Source organism: Haliotis rufescens, unplaced genomic scaffold (assembly GCF_023055435.1).
Source record: "Haliotis rufescens isolate VD_foot unplaced genomic scaffold, xgHalRufe1.0.p SCAF_5, whole genome shotgun sequence".
NCBI lineage: Eukaryota > Metazoa > Mollusca > Gastropoda > Lepetellida > Haliotidae > Haliotis > Haliotis rufescens.
The window spans coordinates 58,040,192-58,061,045 of record NW_025964223.1 but is presented as its reverse complement, the minus strand read 5'-3'; the positions used below and the strand labels follow the sequence as shown (position 1 = coordinate 58,061,045).

At 42.8% G+C, this 20,854-nt stretch overlaps 2 protein-coding genes across 4 annotated transcripts in view; one reads left to right on the top strand and one right to left on the bottom strand.

Annotated features, from left to right (window-relative positions):
- Positions 1–129: 129 nt before the first annotated feature.
- On the top strand, positions 130–6,383 carry LOC124140294 (yrdC domain-containing protein, mitochondrial-like). Its single transcript, XM_046507801.2, has 5 exons — positions 130–333; positions 1,406–1,601; positions 2,396–2,630; positions 2,785–2,921; positions 3,884–6,383. Exons 1-5 carry the CDS (start codon positions 237–239, stop codon positions 3,951–3,953), a joined length of 735 nt encoding a protein of 244 aa, XP_046363757.2. The 5' UTR covers positions 130–236; the 3' UTR covers positions 3,954–6,383.
- Positions 6,384–8,817: 2,434 nt separating this feature from the next.
- LOC124140293 (hormonally up-regulated neu tumor-associated kinase-like) overlaps positions 8,818–20,854 on the bottom strand; it is a 40,275-nt gene continuing 28,238 nt past the window's right edge. For all 3 annotated transcript variants that reach the window (XM_046507800.2, XM_046507798.2, XM_046507799.2), the window contains exons 5-10: positions 19,182–19,335; positions 14,806–14,933; positions 13,374–13,466; positions 11,511–11,788; positions 11,218–11,395; positions 8,818–10,748 (exon numbers count right to left, since the gene is read on the bottom strand). In XM_046507800.2, the coding sequence (XP_046363756.2) occupies positions 9,940–10,748; positions 11,218–11,395; positions 11,511–11,788; positions 13,374–13,466; positions 14,806–14,933; positions 19,182–19,335 (1,640 nt within the window). In that variant the 3' untranslated portion in view covers positions 8,818–9,939. The remainder of the gene's footprint in view (positions 10,749–11,217; positions 11,396–11,510; positions 11,789–13,373; positions 13,467–14,805; positions 14,934–19,181; positions 19,336–20,854) is intronic.

The window sequence follows — 20,854 nt, the reverse complement described above, 5'->3', positions numbered from 1 at the left end:
ATTAAGACAAATATAGGACCAGATATATCTTAAAAAATTCTGAATGAGAAAACATATAACATTTTCCGTTTCCTCCATGTTTACATACAAAAGTACCAGTGCATATTTTAATTCACCCACAGTCTCGGTTTGAAACCAATATGTCTGCGCCCAGGTGATGCAATGTGTAGGAAACGTGTTCTTGCACAAATCGCCTTTACTGTTGCATATTTTGATTATTCGTTACAAGACATGTTATGATCAGAAGATATTTATCGAGACTCCGTCAATGTAAGAAAAGCACCATGGCTAAAATCATCCATGTTGACCTGGACGGCCCCAACTCACAAAATGGTAAGTGAATGGATTAGTTGTGTGTTTGGGTATTGGTCAGCTATCTCACGTCTTTTAATGAATTAATACAAGTTTTACTTTTATACAGATTGTAGTTTCGAGAACTGCGTATGCGCATCAAGGTAAATTAAACACTTAGGTGCTGGTTTCTAGATCTTCCTAAAGTGTTGGCTTATTACTAATACTAGATTGATTCAGTAGCCTGGCTGCGTGGCGTTAATTGAAGTCCGAAAAAGTGTTCTCAGTAAAGTATATATACACCCGTTTCAATAATAAACGCTGTATGTGCATTTGTAATTTTAATTCAAGTCATACATGACCTTTTTTACTTATTATTGTCTAGTCTATTCATGTTTCATTCACCAATAACACCTCCTGTCACATCATTACTCTTCTCAACATCAATAACAAACTGTTTCCATGAAAAGAGGCACCTTGTCCGCATGATCAACATATTTTTGTATGCAATGCCTCATCTGTTCATGAACATGATTAATGTATTTTGAGTTGATATTCCACAAAACAAATAACACTAAAATTTACAGGAAACATCTGATATTGATGGCCTAAAACACCACACATAAGAGGACATGCAAGTAATCGTAATATGTTTTGGACCGTGATCAAGGTGTCGTGATACGTATCGGATCACACAGTTGGTGTATCGTCCCAGCCATTAATAACCACCTATGACATCTATACTCACTTGTCAATCTGAAAATGCTCAGATACAAAGATAGCTACTATTACTACACCATATTAAAGTTGGATATGTGCTTCTCATCTCTGTCATGCTATTCTATATACATGTTTATGGTATATGTAGTTTGGTTTGGTGTATCCCAGAATGCCCAATGCTTGGCCTTTCAATGTGTTTAATCAGTCTGCCTTCAACTTCAACAGTATCATGTTTATCTTGTTTGTAGGTGAAACTGAAAGTGAGATGTGAAAAGAAACCATTAGGTACATGTTATGGATTAATCTTGTACCCAGTACTGTTGATGGAAAGTTGATCTGTGTACAAAATACTTTCCAAATTCTTTTGGCTTCAAGTGTGATTTCTCTCTTGCAGACATTATGCAGAGTGTGATGTCGGGGGCCAAGAGTTTGCTGGCTGGTCATGTGGTAGCAGTTCCTACAGACACAGTTTACGGAGTGGCAGGACTCGCTCAAAACAGTAATGCTGTAACAGAAATCTACAACATTAAACAGAGGAACTTCAGTAACCCTATAGCCATCAGTGTGGGGGACATTCAGGATATTTACAGGTAAACTTGCACCTTCCTCATGTTGGCTGCGATGTACATCTTCCCGAGGCAAGGGTGTTAACTGACTATAAAAGTCTAGTTTCCACCGAACTAAGCTGGAAATATGGAGTTACATTTAGGCTGGACTAATGAGTCTATGCATAGTCCAATCAAAACCTTTAACAAAGTGGTCATCCGGTTCGTAAACAACATGGATTTCAACCTGCAGATTTCGGTCAACTGCAGGATTTGCAAAGTATGCGTCCCGCCAACTGGGTGTTGACAGATATTTTGAAAATCTTTCCATGTTTTTGATAAACATGATAAAGGTGCTCAAGTGATTTTATGCACTTCGCGGGGTAAGACCCGTTTTATTACAATGTTGATCTTGATTATCGATCAGATCTTCTTGGCTGGGTGGCGCCATGTTTTTGAAGCAAATACAAGTGATATGAAGGGGGGGAATCTGATATGAGGGACATAGAAGGGACATAACTAGTAATGGCCACTGGTGGCGCTACGATTGAGCCTGGAAATTGCAGCTGAGTTCGGCAAGGTAGGAAACTGGACTATTATAGTCAGTTAACGCCCTTGCCTTGGGAAGATGTGCGATGTAACACATGATTATCATATTCAAAACAAGTAATACTGAAAAGACCCCTTATTCCATATCTGTCATAAGTAAGAGGGACAGGTGACCACTGGCCTAATATTTCACAAACCTGGTCCATCATTTTCAAAGGAAATGGGTCCCATGAGCCATGAATATTTATCAGTCTGTAGCTGTGGAGTGATGGTCTGGTGTGTTGTTGCAGATGGAGCAAGGTGACTGTCTCAGAGGAGGTGTTGCAGGATCTCCTTCCAGGTCCCGTTACCGTGGTGATGCAGAGGAGCAAGGAACTCAACCCGGAACTCAACCCAAACACAGAGCTGGTCGGAGTCCGCATCCCTGACCATGATTTCATCAGAGCACTCTGCAGAAGTTGTGGAGGACCAATAGCACTGACAAGTGCCAACTCTAGTGGATCTCAAAGCACCCTATCTGTTGAGGTATGAGCATTCGCACTATATTACAGACTCACTCAGAAGACATTGACTCCTCTCATGGTAATATGCATGGCATACATGTGGTAACCCTTTCTTGGTAGAGTCTCACAAGATGCATTGGTCAGTTTTCAATAATATGTTTTGATCCATGCTTCAGGAATTCCAGTCGTTGTGGCCTAGACTAGATCTGATATTTGATGGCGGTCGACTTGGCGACACAGACAAGTCGAGACTCGGGTCGACAGTTGTTGACCTCTCCGTGGAGGGCAAGTTCCGCATCATCAGGGAGGGCAGGTGAGATGGAGTTAAGGCGATTCAGATTGTTTGTTTGTTGCTTATCTCCATGCTTAACTTAAGTGGGAGCGGTTGCTGAGAAGAAAATTTAGATATAGCTGTAACTGAAAAAGCTATCTTTGATGATAATTCAACCGATAAAGTTTCTGTTTTATGAAAAGATATGTTAAAAAATGTTCACAATTGTTGAAATCATGAGTTAAGAACTTTTTCCAACGTTTTCAAAACTGTGCTTAGCATTGTTATTGTATTATACGAAGATCGCTACAGGATAAATGGCAAAGAACAGTGAAAGACAAGGCTGGGTTATTTCATGACAAAACATTTTTCTATTGTGACATTATATCTGGAGATTCGAACATCTGCTTAAACTTGATAATGTCGTAAATTTGAGAGGGTGTGAGTTGTTAGTGAGTTGTTCCCATTACATGTAGCTGGGCAATGCAAATAAGTGCAATGGCCGAACGGTCACATCCGAAAATGGGCGAGATATGGCAATCTGTAATGGGAGAAAAGGTACAGATAATGTCCATCAGTTATCCACTTGGAACCTTTTCTCTTTCTGCTGTCGGGGGCACGGGTGGCCCAGTCGTCTAAGGCGCCGCGATTCACTGTGCAGAGTTGCATCCCTTGTGCACGCCAGAAACCTATGATTGTGGGTTCGAATCACGGTTCGCCCCGATTATGTTTCTAGGTTTGTCAGCAACATACCCGTGCTCGTGGGTTTCACCGAAGTGGTAAACGTCTGAGACCTGCATCACTTCGGGCTTTCCTCCCACATTAGGCTGACACGCCGCAATATAACTGGAATACTGTTAAAAGCGGCGTTAAACCCAACTCACTCACTCAATCACTCACTCTTTCTGCTGTCATGCTATAGCTGGAGTATTGATGCTGTGTCATTCTCCCCCTCTCTCTCCATGTAATCATGATGACCTTGATTCAATCTGTTTTATTTCCAGTGCCTATCAAGCCACAGTGGACTTGCTCAGGAACAAACACAAGATAGAAGAAATACTCAAGATCTTATAGCATAATTATTATATGACGACCAAATCTTTTATTGACATTGTTTTGTACAAATGATATATTTATATCCATGTGATGGATCTGTTTATTTTTTATCCTTCATATGTACAAGATTTTAGGTTGCTCATTCATCTTATTTTAAAGAGGATGTTTACAACAATGTTTCTAATATATTCATGTAACAGATAATGTCAGGGGTCATGTATCACGATGCCAGAGTTTCATCACTCATGTGTGAAGTATTACTGTTCTGTGACCCTGATGACAGTCTGTGTGGTCAAGTGGATAGAGCGTTTGCCTGGAGAGTGGAAATTTTGGGGGTTTGATCCCCGGCTGCATCGTCGAAAAGACCTTTGTAGATGGTACTTGTTGTTACTTTGCCTGGTGCTTGACGTTAAGGGCTAACACAAGGAGTCCATGCTAAACTGCAGCACATGATCTCAGTGGGCTAGCACTATAAAACCAGACGAGTACAAGCAGCCACACACATATATGCATTCACAGCACTGTATAAGTGTTATATTCTTGAACACGATATTAAACCCCATTTCATGGTACTTGCCGTGCTGGTCTTTGTCAGCTCCATCAGAGAGGTTCTTGCTCTCAAACAGTTTGTGTTTAAATCTCATGGTATGGATGGATACATCAGTGACATCCTCAGAGACAGCCATAGCCATGTCAGGTTGTGTGGCCTCTGTATAGTCATCGGTCATGGCAAGTAGGTTTCCTTTTAAAATTAGGATGTAGGTTTCCTTTTAAAATTAGGATGGCTTTTGTTGCCAAAATGTACAGGAGTGGACTGAGTATATAACTTATAGCTCACCTGACTGACGGACAAGAGAACTTCTGTTGTCAAAATGTAATTGTGGCCCTCTACATATATAAATATGCATGTATCAAACATGCTGTAAACAATTCTGTTGCGTAGAAATACTTCTAGTTTGTTTTTAGTTTATTGTTCTCATATTTGTCTGATCTAGTATAGTTATCGAGAATGTCAGGTGAGCTACAGTGCCTTGTGGCTCTATTGTGAGGAAACATCTCCACATGTACAGTGCTTATTATTTGACAAAGAGTTGTTGTGACCGATGTCCACTGAGAGACTTGTCAGCTCTCGTCCTCCCCATGACGTGTTGTGTGGCAAGCAGTTTACAGCATTTGGATCTATAGTGATAGCTAGGTCTGGACCAACGTCTACAACAAGGGCTTAATTGATATAATATATAGGGCCAAGCTAATCTACTTACTTGTTTGAGATATTTCAGGACAATCTGTGAACATGGTCACTGTGAAATTAAATACAATAAATAGATAATTTAGATTGGTAAAAAATATGAAATGTTTCTTCAAAACTACTTGTGACTACTTACATGATGGAACAGCATTGAATGACCGCCCCGGTTTATATTTTCAGAATTGGTGGTAGAATTAGGTATATGTTGGTAGGAACTTTGACATCACGCCAACATATACACGCGGGCATTAATGAAGCACCATCCACTCTTTCGGATATATGCTGCATGAAAAACTCACTTGTGTGATTCAGTGTTGGGAACCCGACAAAAGAGTAATATTTTTACAAACAGATCACCTGGAGGTACCATCGCACAAATAATGAAGCTGATGCAAAGAAGTCTAAGAATGTTTATTTCAACAACTCAGAAATTAACTGCACCCGCCCCTCGAATCAGATTGTCACATTATGCAGTGGAAAAAACGATCATTGTTAACCGAGGGATCACCCCTGACTCTGCAATCAGTATCTGGAGTGTCTACCCCTCTCATGGATGACATTCGTGAGGCATCTCCTGATGAGTGAGTGAGTGAGTATGGTTTTACGCCGTTTTTAGCAATATTCCAGCAATATCACGGCGGGGGACACCAGAAATGGGCTTCACACATTGTACCCATGTCCGGAATCGAACCGGGTCTTGGGCGTGACTAGCGAACGCTTTAACCACTAGGCTACCCGACTGCCCCTTCCTGATGGGTCAGACGTCTGATTTTCAACAGCATGTATAGTTAGACATCACAGTGAAGGCAGTGTCAAGCAGTTCAGTGTCTTAGTACAGTGGTATACACCTTTGGTCACATACAATTAGTCCAGAATTCATTTCAGACTCATGGCATTTGCAAAATAACTAGATTTAGGGAGAAAATAACTAGCCCCTCTAGATTTTCACATGTCTTGGACTAACGGACAAGTGTCCGTGTCTTTCCCTGTAGAATAAGCATTTGTTTAGTGTGTTGGGAATCTATATAAATTCCCCCTGTATCACTAGATTTGGTAGTAGATATGATGTATAACTCAGGGGAAGCACCAACCACCATATAAAATGGCTTGGCTCACAAACTTGTATCATCTTATATTTTATCTTTTATTTTTTTTAAAATGGCTGATGTTTCTTTTACAAATAAACTACTGAGATTTCATGTTTAGTTACCCCTGTTTGTGAAACCTGTATGAATAACATGCATGTGCTCACTGATGAAGACAGAACACAGATAGAATGATGTACATGTTGACAGCTTCATCTCTCATTCAACCAACCCGTGAAGATCCGGGTTAGATTAGGTCTATCCCATGCGTATAGTTAAAGGTGACTATGCTTGTCGTAAGAGACACCTACCGGCATCGGGTGGTCAGGCTCCCTGACATTGTTGATGCATGCATCTTATCTCAATTGTGAAGGGGGCACGGGTGGCCCAGTCGTCTAAGGCGCCGCGATTCGCTGTGCTGAGTTGCGTCCCTTGGGCATGTTTCTAGGTTTGTCAGCACCATACCCGTGTTTTGGGTTTCAGCGAAGTGGCAAACGTCTAAGACCTGCATAACTTCGAGCTTTCCTCCCACATTAAGCTGACACGCCGTGATATAACTGGAATACTGTTAAAAGCGGCGCTAAACCCAACTCACTCACTCACTCAATTGTGTAGGTTGATGCTCATGATGTCAATCACTGGATTGTCTGGTCCAGATTTGATTATTGACAGATAGGTGTCATATAGCTGAAATATTGCAGAGTGCGGCGTTAAACAACAAACAAACGAGACTGCCATGGTGTTGCACGTTTGGGCAGTTGTAACACATGTTTTAACCTTGGCCTATACTGAATAAGTATATTGTTGAACTGTGCACTAAGGTATATAGGATAACTTGACAACACATCTCACACTGCCCTCCCATTGTGTATGCTTATTTAACGGCATACGTGATAGTAATCAGGCATGATTTCATGTAAATAAAACATATTAGACTATATTTAATTTGTGTTTTAATTATTAAAAAACCCATAGCTATATAGTAATAGTAATAATGTTTGTGGTGACTGTGGGACACACAAAGTGTGACGAAAGCGTATATGAAGCCCAAACGCGCTGTCTGCGATGTGGTTGATGGGGATGGGGATGTAAATCCCTTCACTGGCTGAAACAGTCGTAAAATACCTGCCTTTCTCCAGGTTTGGTTAATGTGAACACCTTGATGTCTTTCAGAGAGACTTTCGACCCTGATTTCTCCATCTACAGCCCCACTTCTGCAAGTCGACCTCGACCACTGCATCTTTATTCATCTTTCTGAAACTCGACCTCGCTCTCCGCAACTCTGCTTTGATTTAAATGACGTGCAGTACAGACATGACAAAGACGACGAACTTCAACACAAATCGCCAAAAGATGGTACTTGTTGTTACCCTGTCTGGCGCTCGGCATTAAGGGGCTAAAACAAGGACTGGTCGGCTCGGAGTCAGTATTCTGTGTCTGAGTGGGGTATTCATGTTAAACTGTGGCATGGTATCTCAGTGTGCTAGCACTATAAATCGGCACCAGTCCGGACTAGTACAAGCAGCCACTCACACACATAGACACACACGTGCATGCACGTCGCTTTATAAGTGTAATAATCTTGGACGCGACGTTAAGCCCTATTTCACCTCACCTCACCTCACCTCACCTCACCTCACCTCAACCCGAATCAGCATTGATCACCACCAACGTCCACGTGTTATACAGGTACATCGTGTTATATTGGGGCGTTATAGCGAAGAGACCACGTGTTACACAGAGACGTTTTAGTGAGCCCCCATGTTATACAGAGACTTTATAGTGAGGCCACGTACTATACAGAGACGTTATGGTGAAACCACGTGTTATACATAGACGTTATATTGAGGCCACGTGTTATGCAGAGATGTTATAGCGAGACCACATTTTGCATAGATGCGTTATATATAGCGATACCATACGGTTACACGTAGGTGCCTTTCAGAGATCGTATTGTATAGATGCGTTATAGAGGGACCACGTGTTATACAGATGTGTTACACAGAGATGACGTATTGTATAGAAGCATTATAGAGAGACCACGTGTTATACAGATGTGTTACACCGAGATGACGTATGGTATATATGCGTTATAGAGAGACCACGTGTTATACAGAGGTGTTACACAGGGATCACGTATTGTATAGATGCGTTATAGAGAGTCTTGTTACACGGAACCCTTATAGAGACCACGTGCTATACAGACGTGTTATAGAGAGATCACGTATTTTATAGATGCGTTATAGAGGGACAACGTGTCATAGAGCGGTGTTATAGATATATCAAGTATTGTATAGATGCGTTATAGACAGACCACTTATTTCAAGGAACCGGTATAGAGATATATGTTGTATAAATGCGTAATAGACCACGTGTTACACGGTGATTTACAGAGATCACGTGTCCTACAGAGCCCCCGTGTAACGCAGAGGCGTTATGGAGAGACCACGCGTTTCACGGAGGTGTTAAACAGAGATCACGTGTTACATGAAGACGCCGTTCAGAGACGTGTTATTCTACAAGACTGCAAGACCAGACAAGACGAGACTGTATTCAAATAGATTTATTCGTACATTCAACAGTAACGGTACATGCCAGAGTTATTGCTGTCTGCATGCGTGTGTGGCGTGCTCCTTGTACTGTAACATAGACAGGAGCAATGCCGGTCAACAGTCATAAATGACAGGTGTATAATATACAAGATGCACATATTTGTTTAATGATTGGACGGTTCTGGTTATAATATATTTCCCCTTCACACTGGTAAACCTTTACATTTGATGTTTGATTAATAATCGTATTTCCTGTTCCACCAGAGCTTTGAAAACAATACATTATAATACCTTGTGTTTAATTTTGGTTCCTCGTGGCGATATGGATTTGGAAATAATAGTTTCAGGGCTCGCACTTAATACATGTAAACAGAAATCAATATCAAAATCTTTCAAAAGTTTAAAACCCCAATATATTTTAGTATAAAACCCCAACATTTCCTTCACTTATCATAAGCCGAGGTTTGTAGAATTGCACAATATTCCTAACTTGAAAGTTCAAGACTGTCCTCTAGCAGCAATACGTGAATGATTTCTACATGACACCAACGTTGTTGCTTGTAGGTACTATGTACTATGATGCGGACGTGCAAGCAGACGCGACATGTCCCTGTAACATGATATAGGAGCGAATGTAGTTTATAACTGGCGTTCACTCTGGGGCAATGGTCCGAATGTAACGTCGAAAAATGTGCGAAAATCGGACCTTGCGACAATCTGTCATGTTAACAATCCTTATTGCTTCACGTTGTGACCTTCATCTAGGAAGCAATGAAAGGTGAAGTGACCTTGAACTCTCCGTTAACGAGTAACGTTGAACTTTAGTGACAGTATATACAAGGTATAGAACCTTACATTACATAATTTCGTGACAAATCTGACTTGAACTTCCGTGACAGTCTACACTTTGAATGATTTCACTATGTGGCATAGTTGTCCCTTGAGTTATGTGACGGTGAGAGACCTGACCTTGACTTGGTGTTGGTGACAGAAGTGATGTCGAACGTCAATGAAAGCACTTCAACGTCGTCGTCAACTAAAATGACTTCCCAAATAAAAACATATTGAGCACTTTGAGGAACTGACCACGCGCATAGTCTCGACGCACATTGCACACGTTAATGATTTCGTATAGTTCTGGACAGAGATGGTAACACTTGGTTGGAGTCTCTTGATTGGACGGTGCTGAAGGAACTGGCCTGGCGTGACCCCAGGGTCGACGTGTCATCACTGTCCGTAGCAGGGATTTTCCTGTCAGTCTGGACCCTCTTCAGAATCCTCCTGGGGTGCACGGCTTTTCTCCCAGGGTGAGCGGTCCGTTCCTCCGACAGGGGAGTGTCATTTATGCCAGGTGCATCTCTTGAGATTGAGTCTCTGTGACCCAGTCCGTGACTGACCGTCTTGCGGACATTGCCAGGCCTGAGGTCTATACTCAGGTTAGAGTTCGCTCGGGAGGTGGGGGTGGATATGAGAGGGGTATGTACAGGGGAAGGGGTCGATGGTTTGTCTCGGACATTCAGGCTTGATGACACACCTGTGGGTCGAGCAGGATGGAAACGCTTGCCCATGTGGTAGAACACGCGACCATGACTGTCACGTGTCTTTAACAACCCTGCAGTATTGTCGTCTGATGACTTCGACCCATCTGCTTGTTCAAACGATCCTTGTCGACTAGATGTTTTGTCTGGTGTTTTTCCTTTGTTCGGAGATTCTGAAGTCTTTGCACGTAGTTCAGAGCACTTGTTGGTGTGAATTCGAGCATATTTGTGAAATCCTTTCGGCAAACGCTGTCGTCGTGCTGATTCAGGGCTTCCGATTGGTCGCTTGTCAGATGGGCGAGGATGGGTTTGGTGCTTGGACAGAGGTGAGGAGGGAGCTGATTGGGCGACCATCACAGCTTCCTGTCTTGACCACGCCTCCTTGTATCCTGAAGCATCAATAGTAGTAAGTGAAATCCACGAGCACGGGGATTTGCTGACAAACAAAAAATCCTATTTATGGCAAATGTGAGTTTCGAACACATCGAATTCTGGCACGACAAAGGGATGCATCTGCGGCGCCTCAGATGACTGCTGACTGGACCACCCGTGTTTTGTACAACATTCTTTTCGGTTAAATATAATTGATGAATGAATTAAAAACCGTATAAATCCTTATTAATTTTAAGTATTCGTAATTCATACTTCGAAGTTGTGTAGGTATTTACAGTTAATCCATCTTTTCACAAATTCTGTTATCACACGGTTTATATTTGCATTATCGAACTTATCCTTAGTCAAATAATGTTCGGTGCTAGCAGTATCTTAAATAACCTCTTTTAGAAACAAAACAAATGCCATTAAATTTCGTTAGTTAAATTGTGCACACTGTCATTCTCTGAAAACATCTGGCCTCACCTTCCTCATCCACGAAGTTGTCGTCTCTGTCACCGACGCGGCTGTCGTTGTCCAGATGCGGCTGTCGAGTCACCGTCACCACCCTCGGAGATATGTCTGCGTCTTCCTTGTCTTGACCCCGCCGTATCAGCTTTGCGTTGATGGGCACCGTCGTTGACGTCTTGCGTGGAGGTAACTCCTGAAATATAATATACGTTGTCAAGTACCACACTCAGATATCATTACAAGACACAACAAGAAAGTTACACGTCTTTGACAATTGCAGAGGTTTAAAAGCAGTTCTAATCGTTTACCTGGAATACAAGAGATATTTTGGTTGGTTCCATGAGCCTGCCGTCTATGTGAGGGACCTTGCCCTTGACCCTGAGGTCGGCCTGGTACCGACACAACTTCCGGTTATACATCTGGTAGGTGGCGTTGGCAGAGCTGGGTACATTTCCGGTCACGAATCTAATTACTTCTCCAACTCTGAAGCCTAGTTGTTCACTCATGTGCTTCAGTATGCTGGCGTCGATGTCGTCCGCCTTGATTCTGTTTGGGAAAGGGGGACGATCCAACGATTTATTTTTTCCTGAAGAAAGAAAGGAAATTGTGTTTTAGAAATAGTTTTCATGCTGATAAATAACATGATTTGTAAAAGGGACCGCAGTATCAACAAACTCGTAAAGCAATTAGTGACTACATTTAGTGGTTACATTTGGGGATTTTATAATTTCATAATAGCCTCAAAATCTACAATGCGATGTGGTGCAGGGATGTCTTAATTGCCACACGTTTATCTTTGGTAATAAGTACACTTACTGGTGATTTACACTAATGCCCTCAAAAACTCAACCTTTTAGTAGTTGTTAACCTAAATCAATTACTAGCCACTAATTACACTCTGTCGCTTTTCTCATCGATTTTCTCATGAATGACATTCGACTTTGAGACACAATTAATGTTTATAAGCCATTGTTGCTGCGCGCTTCATTAAAAAGAATTCTGCAATCCATTGAAAGGCTACGGCTCCCTCAGTATCTACACATCTCCAGTACTTCAGTCGCGTGAACTGCCGACAATACATGAAGATTAATTGAATTCCATAATGAAGGGATGGGAGGGACAGCTGGCTGACTGAGCTACCTATGTCAGTGGTTTCTAAGGGACGACGGCTGGGCGGGCCAAGTAGGGTATGAAATATGCATGGCGTTGTTCGATGTTGTAATTACAACACGACAGGCAGGAGCAAGGTGTGGGCAGCTGATAGTGCATTAAACTTACCTTCTGAAATATATTTTTCTATAAAATGTAAGCTTCAGAGATCGATAGGCTACATTGGGAGAAGAAATTGGTTAAAGCCAAAGGTTAAATTTTAAAATTGATTTTTCTATAAAATATAGGCTTCATAGATTTATAGGCTACACTGGGAGAAGAAATTGGTTAAAGCCAAAGGTTAATTTCTGAAATTGATTTTTCTATAAAATATAGACTTTAGTGATCTATAGGCTGCATTGGGAGAAGAAATTAGTTAAAGTCAAAGGTTAAATCTTGAAACTGAATTTTTCTATGAAATATAAGCTTCAGAAATCGATAGGCTACATTGGGAAAAAAAAAATTGGTGAAAGCCAATTGTTGAATTCTGAAATTTACATTTCTGTGAAAACAGGATCTAGAAACAATAAGCTGCTCGTGTAAAAATTCTAAAACTGACTTCTTTTTATATATATTCTCTACAAGTCGGCTAAGATGAGCGTCTGTGTCCTTGAGAACCGATGTGTGTTAACGTGAATCGTAAAGTCAGCCAGTGGGGCGTGGCATCAATAAGTATTAAATCATCATTAAAATGAATAGTGACGTGAAACTGGATATACAAGGATATGTGTCCACCGATACATCGCGGGGTCTTGCAGCAAAAGAAACTCAAGAGCAATTTCGGAATCAAGGTACCTGTGATCCTGGGTTCGAATCCCAGACAATCCCTGATTATGTGTCTCGGTTTGTCAACACCACACCCTGCTCGTGGGTTTCACCAAAGTGATCAATGTCAAAGACCTGCATCACTTGAGGCTTTCTTTTCAGAACAAGCCCACACACCGTAATTTAACTCGAATACTCTTCAAAGTGATGCTCACTCACTTACTCACTCACTCACTCACTCACTCTGCCTGACCCACCTTCCGTCAACCACGGGTGCCGCATGGCGTCCAGCAGTGTAATCCTCTTGTTGGGGTCTGGCGTCAAGAACTTCCGTATCAGATCCCGACTCTCTGTTAAGAAAATGAGAAATGTGGATTACTGTAGTTTTCACCTATAACCTGAACGGACATGAACGCACACATAGTACTGTTTAGACACTGCTTCTGCGGGTCGAATGATGCAGCGGAAGCAGTCTAAGTTGTCTGAATCATGTTATGAAACATCATTTACACATTAACTTTTCCTGAGCAGTGTATTTGTATTGTCTTGTGTCTCGAGAGCATGAACAAGCATATGTTTTAACAATTGGAAAACATTTAGTCTTAACTCTGCACCTATTGTTATAGCTTCCTTGTTTCATTATTAAGAGCCAGTCAGACATATCTAAATATACATAAAATAGTACCTGCTCTCGTAATATATGTGTAAGTTATATATGAATATAATAAAATCATATGTCAAGAACAGCCACAGGAGGTCTGTCGTCTAAGGCGCCGCGATTCGCTGTGCAGAGTTGCGTCCCTGGGGCACGCCAGAAACCTATGATTGTGGGTTCGAATCCCGGTTCGCCCAGATTATGTTTCTAGATTTGTCAGCACCATACCCGTGCTCGTTTGTTTCACCGAAGTGGTAAACGTCTGAGACCTGCATCACTTCAGGCTTCCCTCCCACGTTAAGCTGACACGCCGCGATATAACTGGAATACTGTTAAAAGCGGCGTTAAACCCAACTCACTCACTCACTCACTCACTGTCGTTGCTCTGGCTGTATTTCTCAGACAGGGTGTCCGGTATAGGGTTCCGGTTACCTACCTCTCGACAGGGTGTCCGGTATGGGGTTCCGGTTACCTACCTCTCGACAGGGTGTCCGGTATGGGGTTCCGGTGAACTAATTCTCGACAGGGTGTCCGGATAGGGTTCCGGTTACCTACCTCTCGACAGGGTGTCCGGTATGGGGTTCCGGTTACCTAACTCTCGACAGGGTTTCCGGTATGGGGTTCCGGTTACCTAACTCTCGACAGGGTGTCCGGTATGGGGTTCCGGTTACCTACCTCTCGACAGGGTGTCCGGTATGGGGTTCCGGTTACCTAACTCTCGACAGGGTTTCCGGTATGGGGTTCCGGTTACCTAACTCTCGACAGGGTGTCCGGTATGGGGTTCCGGTTACCTACCTCTCGACAGGGTGTCCGGTATGGGGTTCCGGTTACCTAACTCTCGACAGGGTTTCCGGTATGGGGTTCCGGTTACCTAACTCTCGACAGGGTGTCCGGTATGGGGTTCCGGTTACCTACCTCTCGACAGGGTGTCCGGTATAGGGTTCCGGTTACCTAATTCTCGACAGGGTGTCCGGATAGGGTTCCGGTTACCTACCTCTCGACAGGGTGTCCGGTATAGGGTTGCGGTTACCTACCTCTCGACAGGGTGTCCGGTATGGGGTTCATGTTGCCCTTGACCATCTTGTCGTGCAGCGTCTTGATGTTGAACGGTTCGACGGTGAAGGGGAGACTTCCGGTCAGCATGGCGTACATGTTGACCCCTCTGAAACAGGAAGTCTGGCATTGAACACGCCGTTAAACAATGGCTCTAGGTTTTAGCAGTGATCATTTTCCGATTTTGCCTTTGGTTTTAGTCGGTTTACTTAGGACTCCTAGAAGGGCTTTGTCGCGTTGTTGCATTGTCGCCCTTACGAAAACAAGCAAAAAGTGTCAAAACTTACCAAAGCGCGACAAAACGACAAAGCGACAAAGCGACATTTTGGTCATTTGTCGCGCTTAGAATAATAATTTTTATTTTACCCAAGGACGACAACGCGACAATCTCCCTTAAGATTCCATAGTTTACCAACTACACCAGTTTGGTTGCAGTGTTCGGAATGGGTGTGTCTTGAAGTTGGATATTCATTATTCTCGCCAAACGAGAAGACTGGCAATACTGAGTACTTAACAATACGTGCACAATATCACTCATGACAAGTTATATCATGTCATAATGGTGTACTGCTGCGGAACTGTTATTGGCCTATAGGGGCGCGGATGCATTGTTCCTGTGCGTCTTCCGAAAATGAATACTTCATAATTTTTCTCACTTTCATTAAGTTTGATTCACTTGTCGAATGATACTAATTTCAGGCATGTTAAAATCATTGGGAACGATAGATATAATTGGTAGAGCGTGTATTTGATGACTGTGTGTATATCTGAGGTCGTAGAAGAGAGATTGTGGCACAGAGTAGCCCCTAGAGTTCACATAGGCCACTCATGGTAATTAAACCACGTGAATTATTTATTTGTTGAAGAATGTACACAGGTCTGGGGAGGGACTAAGACTCGCTGAATTATAATGACGGCAGCACTGACCATTCAGCTGTTCCGTGCTCCACCCTATGAAGGGCAATCTGACACGGTCCTGTATAATGCGTCTAAATATGGGTTTGATGGCGTGACACGAAGCCCGTTCCTGTACGGTGTGCCTAAATATGGCCTACCAGGTGTGAGACGAAGCAGCGATAATACTGCTTGCGCTTAGTTTACTTATACAATATTCAAGAAGAATCTATTTTGTTCCAGTGCAATAACAGTAAACATCAAGTATCACTCTCTCGTACAAGAAGGTCAAGTCATAACTAAAAAGGTAAATGGACAAATATAGGGAAACATATGCGACAAAACCATTTCCATAATAATAAGAAATCATTACCGAAAGCATTACCATACGATCCCGACTATATCGTATCAAGTGAGTGAGTGAGTGAGTGAGTTGGGTTTAACGCCGCTTTTAACAGTATTCCAGTTATATCGCGGCGTGTCAGCTTAATGTGGGAGGAAAGCCCGAAGTGATGCAGGTCTCAGACGTTTACCACTTCGGTGAAACCCACGAGCACGGGTATGGTGCTGACAAACCTAGAAACATAATCGGGGCGAACCGGGATTCGAACCCACAATCATAGGTTTCTGGCGTGCCCAAGGGTCGTATCAAGTGTCTGTGAATCACTTTCAAATAGTGCTGACACCAGGTGTTTTAAGATAACACAAATTTCAGGTTTTGTTAACATAAGAAACAAGATTCCCCTCCTGGAACGTCCTTTATCGAAAACCTGGCACAATGTGTACATCTAGTATTCACTTTAAGAAATGAATTATCATTTCATTAAATAAACATATATTATTGAGTGAGTGAGTGAGTATGGTTTGACGTAGCTTTTAGCACTCTTACAACAATATCACGACGGGAGACACCAGAAATAGGCTTCTTACATTGTACCTATATGGGGAATCGAACCCGGGTTTTCGGCGTGACGAGCGAACGCTTTAATTACACGGCTCCCCCACCGCCCCCAAAATATATTAATATATATGTTATATTGTCTCGCGGCTTACATAAATTATTGAGAGCAATAGGCTTACAAGGTTTACAGTAGACTAACACTTAGTAAAAAATATAATTATAAATGAAACAAATAACTCAATTTAAATTGAAAAGGAGCCCATGTGAGATGGAAGGACCTGAGGAAAATCTAGACTCGAAAATCGAAAGGGAAAATAATATGGTTTAGGACTGTGAGACAGAATAGTCTTACAGTAGTCGAGAATAACAGTTAGTCCCAGATGTATAGCTATTTTACTTAAATATATATCTATGTCTGTAAAACAAAAGGTAAAATCTAAATAGAGCCCAACCCAATGCTTAGGATCTGAGCAATATAGACTTGCCAAAACTTCTAGACAAGAGAGAGGTCGTGACGTTGTTCAATGACTACACATGTCGTTACTTGACTGAACATAATTCATTATTTTAAAATACGTATGCTATCGAAAGTGTAACCGCATTCAACAAGCCATTTCCAGTTGAAAGTATTGGTATCAATCTTGTTATAAATATGCCCTCATCAGCTTACAGTACTGACCGCATAGAAATCAATACGTGCGTGACCTATTTTAAATGAACATTCAGCTCACACCAGCGGCACGATACGAATGCATTAGATCTCAAATTTGGCTTCAGGATCTATAATTCATCTGATGACCTGTGAACACGATACGCGGGTCTGAGTCACTGAACTGCCTTAAACTTTTCCCTTTGTTGTTGAGTGAGTGAGTATGGTTTTACGCCGCTTTTTACCAATATTCGAGCAATATCACGGCGGGGGACACCAGAAATGGGCTTCACACACTGTACCCATGTCGGGAATCGAACTCGGGTCTTCGGCGTGACGAGCGAACGCTTTAACCACTAGGCTACCCGACCGCCCCTCTTGTTGTTGTAGCCACGGGTTTAATTTTGACCCACGGACATTATGTAGGTCCATGATTGACAATAACGGTCTGTGGGGTCCTATTCGGAATTCATACTCAAGGATTTTGTCTTTGTAGATGGAACTATTTTTAAAATGCATTTAAATGAATTAGATTAATCGGCAGTTCATCAGTATTGAGGATCTCTTTGTCCCCATGCTGACAATGATTCAGACTGATATGGCTCGTGGAGAAGCGTGTTACATATACCACAAATCAAGATATTCGATACCAGTTTTGCTGTAATTTACTGTTAGACGTGAAATACTTTCTGTTCTCTGTTTCTAATAATTCGGAAATATATAAGGACATCTGTTATTACTTGACCAAAGGGTATACACGTTATCTTCGGCCCTTGCTTTCACTGAGCGGCCTTGTATCAAACTAGTTTTGAAATTTCGGATTAGAATGTGAACGTACACAACTAAGGGACATACACTTTAATTGAAAAATTCGATGCATATTTGAAATATAATTTACACAATCCTCACATTACGATATTCCTTGTACAATACTAATTAAAATTAGATCTTAGTTCTGGCGTGCCCAAGGGTCGTATCAAGTGTCTGTGAATCACTTTCAAATAGTGCTGATACCAGGTGTTTTAAGATAACACAAATTTCAGGTTTTGTTAACATAAGAAACAAGATACCCCTCTTGGAACGTCCTTTGTCGAAAACCTGGCACAATGGGTACATCTAGTATTCACTTTAAGAAATGAATTATCATTTCATTTAGTAAACATATATTATTGAGTGACACGACGGGAGACACCAGAAATAGGCTTCTTACATTGTACCTATATGGGGAATCGAACCCGGGTTTTCTAATTTTTTAATTAGATCTTAGTTCTCGCTACTATGCGGGCACCCAACTACGGGAAACGTCAGAACGACCTTTCATCCGACCAATCAGAGCGTCGCTTTCCAGATCGTTTCCATGCATACAACCTCGAAAAGGTTAACACGTGGTATTCCAAGCAACAGTTTATAAGGGTTGTACGTCTATCCCTCGCTTAAATGGCATAAACATTTGAAACTTTCCATATCCAGTGGGAAGTACTGCCATACAATATCGTCTATCTATTAGACATTCAAGAATTTTTTGTTGTTAAGTTTTCAAATTTAGAATCGATATTATTCAAGGATATGGGAGACACCAGTTTAAAAAGCTCAGTAAAGCTCAGTAAAGCTCGAAAAAGCTGATTGGCTTATGCCGAATTCTTCGTAGTCTTTTCATTGGTCGGTCAAAGTGCGCGAAAGGTCGTTCTGACGTGTCTTCGTAATTGGATGTCCTCAGATCTTTTTTTAGCGGTAGCGAGAACTGGTATCTGATTTTAATGAGACTGTTCCCGGTTAATTTGAAATATCGCCATTAATCACTGCAAATACTAATTAGATTTATACTGTTTCCCAATCAGATTTTGTAAGTCCGTTTTCCATTTGTACAATGTTTTTGAAAATTGAGTAATTCTGAAAATAGGGAATCTGCTTACATGCTCCAGACGTCAACCTGAGGTCCATATTTCCGGTGACTTAGTAGTTCCGGTGCTGCGTAGGCAGGACTTCCGCACTGTGTGACGCAGTACTCCTGGGCCTTGGTTCCGTCAGCTGTGGTTATCACCTTGATTGAGTTGCTCAGCCCAAAATCTACAAAAAACAGAATAACACTGATAACATATTATTCGTTAAAAGTAAAAAATGGTTTGCAAAGATATGCACCTATTAAAATGACGTTCTTGATCCTATTGAGACCACAATCCATTCGAATGTCAAAGATGAGGTAGCCGTTATGTGTGCAACTGTCTCTCGATATCTGAAAACGATAGACGTTCAGATAGAGATTGACGCCATACCATCAAGACATCGGAAGTGATCACGTAGATGTGCAGTCCACGTAGCAATCACAGTCACAACACTCTAACCCCTACCCAACCCCTCGTCCCTGTCCCCCAGAACCACCTAGCTAGACCTCCCTCGTCACCTCTTCTCAGGTCCCCCAGAACCACATAGCTAGACCTACCTCGTCACCCCTCCTCATGTCCCCCAGAACCACATGGCTAGCCCTCCTCCGTCACCCCTCCTCATGTCCCCCAGAACCACCTAGCTAGACCTCCCTCGTCACCCCTCCCCACGTCCCCCAGAATCACCTAGCTAGCCCTCCTCCGTCACCCCTCCTCATTTCCCCCAGAACCACCTAGCTAGACCTGCCTCGTCACCCCTCCCCATGTCCCCCAGAATCACCTAGCTAGCCCTCCTCCGTCACCCCTCCTCATGTCCCCCAGAACCACCTAGCTAGCCCTCCCCCGTCACACCTCCCCATGCCCCCCAGACCAACCTAGCTACCCCTCACCCGTCACCCCTCCTCATGTCCCCCAGAACCACCTAGCTAGCCCTCCCCCGTCACCTCTCTTCGTGCCCCCCAGAACCACCAAGCCCTCCCCCGTCACCCCTCCTCATGCCCCTCAGACCAACCTAGCTAGCCCTCCCTCGTCACCTCTATTCGTGCCCCCCAGAACCACCAAGCCCTCCCCCCGTCATCTTTCTTCATGTCCCCATGAACCACCTAGCTAGCCCTCACCCGTCACCCCTCCTCATGTCCCCCAGAACCACCTAGCTAGCCCTCCTCCGTCACCCCTCTTCATGTCCCCATGAACCAACTAGCCCCCAACCCCAACCGCCATCCCCCATCTCCGTCACCCCCCCCCCCCCCCCCCCCCCCCATGTCCCTATCATACAGATACAGTACTTCACATCCCACTCCGGGGGTCACGGGGTCACTGAACCACTCCAGTAAAACAGGGGAGGAGATAAGAAGGGCATTGTCAACTCCACCCAATCTTCATCTTGATTTATGTACCCTTCAATACAAACACTTGAATGGGTAGCAACTCTACAGTTTATTAAGCGTAAGCTTAACAAATATTATATTAATAATAAGCTGTAAATTATTTCTGATAAGGAAGGGTTGGAGGTGTGATCAATGGCGCTGTGCACTAACACCTGTCAAGCAGAGCCCGACCAGGCTGTGAGGGATCGTCGTCAAAACAACATTTGAATCAGTGAGTAAGTGTATTGTGGTTTTACTCCTCTTTGATCAGTATTTCCGCGATATATGGCGCGCCAGCGTACAACGTGATGGCGAAGGTCATAGCCGTGTTCCACGAGC